The sequence below is a fragment of the Monopterus albus genome, unplaced genomic scaffold (genome assembly GCF_001952655.1).
Source record: "Monopterus albus unplaced genomic scaffold, M_albus_1.0 scaffold128.1, whole genome shotgun sequence".
NCBI classification, from domain to species: domain Eukaryota; kingdom Metazoa; phylum Chordata; class Actinopteri; order Synbranchiformes; family Synbranchidae; genus Monopterus; species Monopterus albus.
In genome coordinates this window covers 1,929,629-1,939,394 of record NW_018128008.1, presented here as the reverse complement: position 1 = coordinate 1,939,394, position 9,766 = coordinate 1,929,629, and the positions used below count along the sequence as shown (strand labels likewise).

The window sequence follows — 9,766 nt, the reverse complement described above, 5'->3', positions numbered from 1 at the left end:
TAGACTGAAAAACTCTTTCTTTCCCTCTGCCATCAGACTCCTAAACAGCTGAGGAGTTTATTACCAGGAAATACATCATGTACTGTCGACCTGTACTGTTTACATTCTCAGTTTGCACATGCATAATTGCACATTGACTGTTGACTGCTGCACATGCTGCTCCCATGCAGCATACATTCTCTTATTATATTCTAATATATTTTTATTATATTGCTGCATTTGCTGCTTAATGTGCCTTAGATTTAGTGTTGCTTATTTATCTACTTTATATTTCACTTGTATTTTTGTGGCATTCATGTGGACAGAAGCTTATTGTTCTCTGTTTTACAGTGAAACGAGTGGTACACTGAGGCCCAACAGGGACTTTGATGATCTGATGATAGCGCTAGACAAAACATAATGTGTAACAATCAGGCTATCCATACCATATCTGTGGCAAAATAAAAGCAGCTGCTGAGATATGTCTGTTGACCAGCATCATCAATATGATACAAGCTCACCAGACTTCTGTGGATCCAGCTGGTTGTTTGCCAGCAGAACAAGGCCCCAGGCTTCTAGCAGACTCTCTTTGATATCTAGCCTGAGCCCAGCGCCCTGAAGTCGGACCAGCTCCTGCCTCCAAGAACCCGTGGTGCTGTCCAGCCTCAATTCACTCACATCCAAGGCTTTACTAAGCAGCCGCAGTCTGGACGCACACTCAGCCACTGACTCCAGCTACAGAAAATGAATATATAATTCAGATCATCTCACATAAGTTGTCAACCACAGACATTATACTAAACTGGCTTTGTTTTCTTCTCTTTGGTTGGACAATTGTATTGTAAAAGACAAGGACAGGACGTATAACATGTGATGATGAATAAACAACTTCAAAGATGTGGAAATTCTGCCCACCTTAAATGGAAGTGCTTTCCCCAGAGTTTTCTGGATGCCTTTCAGTGCTGTGGCCATAGACACAGGAGGGGATAGAACAGTCTGGACAGCTGCAGAGACTGCCTGCAGCTCCTGGTGGCCTCTGGAATACAGCACAATCATTAAGTGGTAAGTAACAATATCATAATTTTGGGCATTGAAAAATATTTTTGTAGCACAATAGTAACACATTAATATGTAATATGAAACTAAAGAAAGTCCTGTTGAACCTGTGAACCATCTCTCCAATGTTCTGTAACAGCAATGTAAACAAAAACTAAAAAAAATCAAATAAGATTATTACAAAATGTGTAACATTATTTAATATGGAGAAAAGTCTTTACTCAAATGTGGCATAAGCGTTTCCCAGCAGCAGCTGTGGTAGCCGAAGGATGAGGTGTTTCTGGACCCACTGCCAGTGCAGAGACAGCACAGAGATGCCCTGAGAGTCAGCTGGCAGCATGTTACAGACATCCCAGAAACGATTCAGCCACTGCAGTAGTTGAAGGATCTAAACACACACCACAGGTAGACTAACGTGAGAAGACCACAGGAAGCTGATACGTTTATAATATCCCTGTTTTACTGAAAACAGCTTGTTCATTTTTTAAAATATGGTTTTATATTCTCTTACCTCATTCAATTTTATTCTTCTGTATGTGTAGTGACTAACCGGTTCTATTTATTATTAATTACCAAGCTAGCTAGATACTAGCCATAGAAATGGTATTCATACTGTAAGAACTGAAGGAGTACATTACAGGTGGCAAGAGAAGTAGTAGTCATAGAGGTTTAGGTGTTTTTCTATGTACAAGTGTAAGCAATACTCCTGGCATTACTGTTTAAGTCATAGTACCAGGGATAGCTGTAGCAGTTACAGTAGTAGTAACAGCAGCAAAAGCATTAAAAGCAGCAGCACTGGTGGAAATAGTATTGGTAGTAATATTCTATGAGTAATTATAGTATCGACCAGCAGCAGCAGTGGAAGTAGTATCGTTAAGAAGCAATACTACCAGGTAAAATTTTTTATAAATGTTTTGAATAGAAGGTTGCTGAATATAACAGTATGAAGAACAAGTTGGCTACAGAGAAGGCTATTCAGCAGTAGATAATTTTATTTTACAATCAGCTGTCCAGAAATACATTACAAACATTTTCTTAAAGCATGTGATGGTGTTCAACACAATTTCTTGTATTTTAAGAACAGTATTAATGGTAAAGTTGTTCATGTTTTGAAGTCCATGTATCCTCAGCTGAAATTATGTGTAAAAGGAGCTGATGGGTTGAAAAAGAATTTTAGATGTAACGTTGGCACAATGAACAATTTGTTTTTTTCTTTATCTCAATTAATATGTAACAAGTGTAATGGCACCCAGCTTGGTAATGACAGATTTGCTGACCTTGCTGTATGCCGATGACATGGTACACTTCAGTTTTGGTAAACAATAAATTGAAGGTAAATATTCTCAATATAAATTTGTTCCAGAAATAGAATGTTACTTTACTGCCATTTGTCATAAGCAGTTAATGCCATCATTATTTCTGTTCAGATCATAACTTGATGGGCAGATGGGAATAATACACCATTGACAGCTAGAAGTTGTAAGTAATGTGAAGTGACTTTGGAGAACTACATGATAGAATTATGTGATTGCTGCATGTACCAAGACTTGTGTATTGATTATTTAAATGATTTTGCTTACACTGATTTGTAACTGGGTCTGTATGGTGACTAGCAGTCTGTATTTATTATGGAATGCAGAGATTACTATTTGTCATTGTGATGTATGATCATGACTTGACCTCTTGGCATAGGTTCAAGGATTTTATTGTCAATTCACCATTTCACCAATGGACAGCGTTCAGCACCCACACAGCCTGGTGAATGAAGCTGTAAGTCTGGTGGAATGGGCCTGAAGACTCCGATACCTTCTCCCTGAAGGCAGGAATCTGAAGTGGGAGTGTGCGGGGTGGGAGGTGTCATCAGCAATACTGATGGCTCTGTGGGTGAGGCAGGTGTTGAAGATGTCCGTAATGGAAGGCAGAGGGGCACCGATGATCTTGCTGGCTGTTTTCACTATGCGTTGCAGGATCCTTCTGCAGGAGGCAGTACAGACTCCGTACCAGACAGTGATGCAGCCAGTGATGACTGTCTCAATGGTGCCCCGGTAGAAGGAGCTCATGATGGGGGGTGGGGCACTGGCTCTCCTCAGTTTGCAGAGGAAGTAGAGGCATGTTTGAGCTTTCTTGGCCAGTGTTGTGGTGTTATTGGTCCAGGAGAGGTCCTCAGAGATGTGCACCCCCAGGAACTTGGTACTGCTCACTCTCTCCACTACAGCAACGTCGAAGGGTCAGTGCTGGATGCTTTAGAGGTTTTCTCCTGAAGTCCACAGCGATCTCTTTAGTCTTCCCCACACTGAAGAAGAGGTTGTTGTCCTTACACCACTGGACCAGTTGGCACACCTCAGTCCTGTAGTTGGCCTCATCATTGTTGGTAATGAGGCCAACTACAGTCATGTCATCCGCAAACTTGACAATGTGGTTGGTGCTGTAGGATGGCACACAGTCGTGGCTCAGCAGTGTGAAGAGCAATGGGCTGAGCACACACCCTTGCCGAGCCCCTGTGCTCAGCGTGATGGTCTTGGAGATGTTGCTGCCGACCCGCATACTTTGTGGCCTCCTTGTTAGAAAGTCCAGCACCCAGTTGCAGAGAGAGGTTTTGAGTCCCAAGTTTTTGTGTAAGCTGCTGGGGAATTATTGTGTTGAATGCTGAACTGAAGTCTAGGAACAGTATTCGCACGTAAAAGTTCTTTGAATCTAGGTCAGTGAGGGCTGGATGGAGAACAACAGTAATGGCATCAATATACATCCTCTATGGACCTGTTTGACCTGTATGCAAACTGAAATGGGTTGTGAGAGGGAAGAAGGATGGACTTGATGTTCTGCCTGACCAGCAGAAGCATTTCATAATAATTGAAGTCAGTAGTACAGGCTGATAGTCATTGTAACTGGTTGGGTGGGGCTTCTTTGGAATTAGAATTATTGTGGTGGCCTTGAAACACATGGGAAGAATCACTTGACTCAGAGAGATGTTAAAGATGTCCATGAGGACATCCTTGAGCTCCTGAGCACAGTCCTTTAAAACATGACCAGGTATGTTATCCAGTCCAGCTGCCTTGCATGGGTTGATCCCGGAGAGGGTCTTCTTCACGCTGGCTGCAGACAGACACACAGCCTGCTTGCCCAGGGGAGGGGTGGTCTTCTGTGCTGGTGTGCTGTTTTGCATTTCAAAGCGGCCAAAGAAGTCACTGAGGCTGTTCTCCGTAAAGATAAAAACACAGCAGCCCCTTGCATCATGCCGTGCAGATCTCAGGAGTTGTATGTGGTCTATTTTGTTGTCCAGTGAGCATACATTGGCCATAATGAGGGATGGTATTGTGGGTCTATGTGGGCTAGCTGCTAGCCTAGCCTGGATGCCTCCCCGTTTGCCCTGCTTCTGTTTACGCTCACACCGCTTCCAATGCCTCCTCTCAGGGCGTGATGCAGCTGGTGTGTCCGGTGATGCAGGAATCCGGCAGAGAAGGCCCAGGCCTCGAAGTTCCTGGTCCAAGTTGAAATGTTTTGACTTGTATTCTATATCCACAAGGCAGTGGCAACTGTATCTTGGGCGCAGCATAGACGTTGAACTACGCCCACCAGAACATACACACGACAAACACGAACACGCACTATAACACACATTTTTAGGCACACAACTCAGAGAGAGAGGGGCCGCTGCGTTCATTCGCGCCGCCATCTTAACTGAATAGTTTTCATTATGTAATGCAGATACTAGTTTTGTCATTGATGAGATCAAAAATCCTCTGCTATTAATATGTCAGTATACCTAAATGTATGTGGATGTGGAAGTATGGCCCGGGAGGCCTTTTATTCCTGACATAAATATTAATTGTATTAAAATTACTAACAGCTAGGACTGGAGTAGTAATAATAGTAACAGTAGTGATAGGCGCAGTAGCAATAACAGTGGGAGCACTAGCATCTAATGTTAACAGTAGACATAAAATATTAGTATAAGGAATAACAATAGTAGCAGTTGTAATAGTAGCAATAGCAGTGGTAGTAGCAGTAAGCAGCAATGACTACCAGCAGCAGCAGCAGAAGAAATGTAGCAGCTAGCAGTAGTAACTGCAGTAAGAGCAGTAACAACAGTACTAGCAGGAGTATTAAGTAAAAGTGACTGATAAAAAAAAAAAAAAGCTTCAGACCTCAAACATAATGTGGTCTGAGATGTAGGGCTGTCCATTCTGCACAGCCTGCATGGCGAAGGAGTCCCACAGGTCAAAGAAGGTCTGCAGGTGCATCAGCACTGGATGGGGTAGGTGACCAACATCCACAGTCCCTGCGTGGGGAGAAATGCACAAATTCATTCCAAGTTAAACACAAATCTCACGTTTCATTAATGGTCCTGTGCAGCTCAGTGGGAAGAGCTTTGTTTATGCTTTGACCGGTCACCGTAACTTAGTTATATAGCTGGGGGTCAGGTACCATGCTGATGCATGAGTACATTCATAACTACCCAAAGTGTCCTGTTGATACCTTTGCTGAAGGCTGTGGCTATTCTCAGAGCGCAGTTCTGAGCAGACAGGTTGCTAGCACAGGTGCAGATGACAGACCTCTCCTCTCTCTCCATCATTAGGACAATCCTAACAAACACAAACAAATAATTTGCACTCTGCACCTTTAGAACATGTTTGCTTAACCACCAGATGAGAGACATTCTTTATCTTCTACAACTTCTGTCTTCTACAATTTTCACACAAGATTACCTTATTTCACAACAAACATCAGGACTACTGAAATGACAGCTGTAGCATCAGCATACAGTTTGCAGACATGACAAAATTTTTTAAGGTCTTTTAATTACTACACATCTAAGAATTGAAAAAAGTAAATATTTTCATACATTTTCAGAACTTGTAGAACTGAATTATGCATCACATCTTTAATTCATTGTAATGGATTTTGCACTTAAATTGTTACAATCCCATCTTTAACTACAGCAATCTCTTTTTGAGTGGCATTACATGTTACATGCCTGTACTGGAGTCCCATACATGGCAAGAGATATCAACTGATGTATTACCTGTTGGCGACTGCATTCAGGGCCTCCAGAAACTCCATGTATCTTTCCTCGTCCTCAAAGTTACATTTATTGGCCAAAATATCCAGATATTGTTTGTTCCAGCGCATGTCCACCAGGATTCTGTATTCATCTTCAACATAATAAGCAATCAAACAAAAACAGACAGGAGTACTTAACATCTTTTACATTTATCCAAGATATTTTTATTCTTTTCTTAGACTTTTATTCCTAATGGTAATGAACATATCCTAGTAAACTAGCTACATATGGCCCTAAATGTAACAATAGCAGCAATTCTGGAGACTTCTGCATGCATTTAAGTTGATACCTCCACCCTTCATCTGCAAACATTTCCTAATTAAAAAAAAAAAAAGCCTCGAGTTCACCTCACTCCCACAGTTTTCTCCACTCAGGTTCAGTGCTTACACTTTACATCTGACACCTGCACTTCCAGCTGAAATTATCACTTACACTTGACATTTCAGGTGGGGCCTGAACCCGGAACCTTCTTGCTGTGAGGCAACCACTGCACCACCGTGCTGCCCTCTATTTCAATTTCAGATATGCAATATCACAATACACAGTATATACACTGATCAGCACTAACATTATCACCACTGACAAGTGAAGTGAATAACACTTATTTTTCCCATCAAAGTGGCACCTGTCAGTGTGTGGGGTACATTAGGCAGAAAGTGAACTTGCCTAACTTAATGCCTAACTTGGGAGGCAACAGTGGTGCAGTGGGTAGAGCAGTCGTCTCCCAACCAGAAGGTTGAAGGTTCAAATCTCAGTGCTGGCAGTCCATGTGTTGAAGTGTCCTTGGGCACTTCATTGATTCGGGAGTAATCCCCATTGCCCCCAATGGTTAGAACCATCGGTTGAGGTGGCGCCGCAGATGGCTGCCATCAGTTCTGTACCGGAAACAAATTCCTTGTGTGTAACTTGGCCAATAAAGGTGACTATCCTTAACTTCCAGTCCTCTAAGTTAATTGTGTTCTTTCAGACAGTGTAACTATGGTAGCAAACAAATTCACACAACATGCACTGTAACATGAGTGCCAATCAACTGCCAAATTGACGTCTGTGCAGGCGGATCATAATGTTATGGCTGATTCCTATTCCTATTCCGACATGCTGAAATCTGCTCTAAAGCACTTCTTACTCTGTGATGAAAGCCCCTAGTACAATGATTCTTAGTCCCTGTAACATTTTTCTGCATTAAAACATTCTTGTTTGCCGTTTGTAGCAATTGTCACTTAGGCTTTTAACAGCTGTTAAATAAAGCTAAGCAAAAAGCTAAGCTAAACAGCCAGCTCGTTTGCTCTCAAACAGCTCTTCATTTAGTACAACATCTGTCAGTTTAGCCAGATTTAGCAATGTCTCAACAAATGAACATACAGATTTTTTTTAGTTCTAACACCATTTAACATTTATGTAAGGATAGTGTTTTTATTACTGGTACGCAATTACAGCATATTCTACTAACCTTGTTTTTGTCTGGTTACTGTTTCAGTACAAATGACTTAAAATGTGGAAACCTGGTTGTCTGATAGCAGAAATACTAAAGTCAGCAAAGACCACATTTAAGACAATACTTGAACTGTGAAGAAATCAAGTTTTCTCTTAGAGAAATGTTACAATATATCTTTTTATAATCCTGATAGAAATATCTAAATTACAACAGCATCAGTGTCCTTAACTTAAACCTAGCCTCCATAATCATATTCTATACATGACTCACCTGCACTGAATGTTCCTTACAACTAAAGTTGCTATGAGGAACAACCTTAATGGCTTCTTTATTAAACTTTCAAAGAAAAACAAAAACTTTGGTGGAACAACAAGAAAATCACAGAAGGTTTACTTACCTATGCTGTGAGGCTGGAGCAATTCTGCTAGTGACTTGCCCTTAGCAGCAAGTTTGCTACCAAAAATGGCCTTCAGAGCCCTGTTTCCTGCCTCCACCTGGACCAGCGCTGAATCTGGAGGAGTCAATAAGGGCAAAGTTTGAGGATCCAGAGTACTGGATAGTACTGGAAATCGTGCCTAAGAAAAAATTCTTTTTAACCTTTGCAGTGTAGTGCACTTAAAAGCTGACCTGTAATACAATAGAAGCTTATGAAGCCAAGTCTAACATTGAGCTGTTGTGCACTTGTGTGTGCAGAGTAACAAACCAGGGGCATATTTGTAGCTCTTTCCCAGGTGTGAGAGCCAGCTGCTGCGGAGGACCCAGTCTCCATGAGAGGCTCTCTCTGTGAGCAGTCTCACTGCTGTGGGGATCAGCCTCAGAACATCTCCTTCCTCCAGATCCACCACTCCTCCAGAGAACACCTGGCCTTCATGAACACCACAGCCCTGCAACGCTCTCTGCAGGTCACTCAGACTCAGTGGACGATTCCTGAGCAAAGAACAGTAATAAACTATGACTTTCTCAATGCCAATGTTGATAAGTTGATAAAGTTTGTCCACGACAAAAAAATGAAAAGAAAACCTTGGCACTGATGCGTTATGCTGATAATTCATCTGATTTCAGCGCTTAAACATTAACAGAGTTTCACTACGTTCACCTTACTTTTTAAATGAGGGAGTTACACTTAAACCAACAACCGCTGTTCCTTTTACTCAGTAGTTACAAATAAGATTGTCGCTGACAACTTTTCAGGTCTCACGCTGGAACAAAAACATATTCACTGACAACTTCCACTGTTCCTACACCATTTACTCCACCTGCTCAACTGACCCTAACTTCTCAACTGAGCTTTCAATACCCTGACCTTACTCAGCACTCCAGTACCATTCAGACTGATCTTAAATGACAGAGGTGTCTCCAGCAAACTTTCTGGGCCACAGCACATTCCTGTTAGATTATTGTGTAATGCAAACAACATTACAACACTTGTTTACCTCACGACTGCTTGAGCTGTGATTTTCAAGATTTATTACGTCCTGTCTGTGCATGTTATAAACCGTTGTGCAATGTTTAGGTGTTTGGCAAACTGGACTTCCTTGGTCCTTATTTCATTGTCTCACCAGTGCCTTAAACAACATGCTCCACAAACACAAACCCCTGATTTTGGTCTGTAACCCAGCTTACAACTTGAACTGGAACAACTGGAATAGTCATTTCAACATTTCTCAGAAAATATGTTTTGACTGCCACTTCAGTTACTTTCAGTATTTCAACTTGATATTTTTTATATTGAGTTATATTGAGTACTAATATTGTTAACTTACCGTTTACTCTGCAGACTGAGGGTATTCAGGCAAAATGACAGGACCTGTCCATCTTGGAGAACAGTAGAGAAGCAGGAATCCTCTGAGGAAAGCAGAGCGGAGGGGAAGCCGTCAGGCCAAACCCCAGCACATAGCAGCCCGCTGCCCCAGTCTTCTGTGTCCAGGATGGCCAAGTGCTGCTCAATCAAATGCTGCGCTTGCTGAAGGGGAAAAAATGCAGTGAGAATTGGTTCCTATTCCCAAATTATAGCTCTTTATATAAAAATTCCCCACTTGCCCCCCACTTTGGAGCAGTCTTGTATGTCTTCCTTCAAGCTCGGGTCCTCTACCAGAGGCCTGGGAGCTTGAGGGTTCTGTGCAGTATCTTAGCTGTTCCTAGGACTGCACTCTTCTGGACAGAGATCTCAGATGTTGTTCCTGGGATCTGTTAGAGCCGCTCTCCCAGTTTGGGGGTTACAGCCCCCAATGTTC

At 42.1% G+C, this 9,766-nt stretch overlaps 1 protein-coding gene across 1 annotated transcript in view; it reads right to left on the bottom strand.

Annotated features, from left to right (window-relative positions):
• Positions 1-9,766, bottom strand: part of mdn1 (midasin AAA ATPase 1) — a 107,206-nt gene that overhangs the window by 46,193 nt on the left and 51,247 nt on the right. The window contains 9 exon segments of the mRNA XM_020612888.1: positions 501-714; positions 895-1,015; positions 1,257-1,423; positions 5,181-5,314; positions 5,512-5,618; positions 6,059-6,188; positions 7,930-8,043; positions 8,236-8,459; positions 9,296-9,495. Of these exon segments, the coding sequence (XP_020468544.1) occupies positions 501-714; positions 895-1,015; positions 1,257-1,423; positions 5,181-5,314; positions 5,512-5,618; positions 6,059-6,188; positions 7,930-8,043; positions 8,236-8,459; positions 9,296-9,495 (1,411 nt within the window).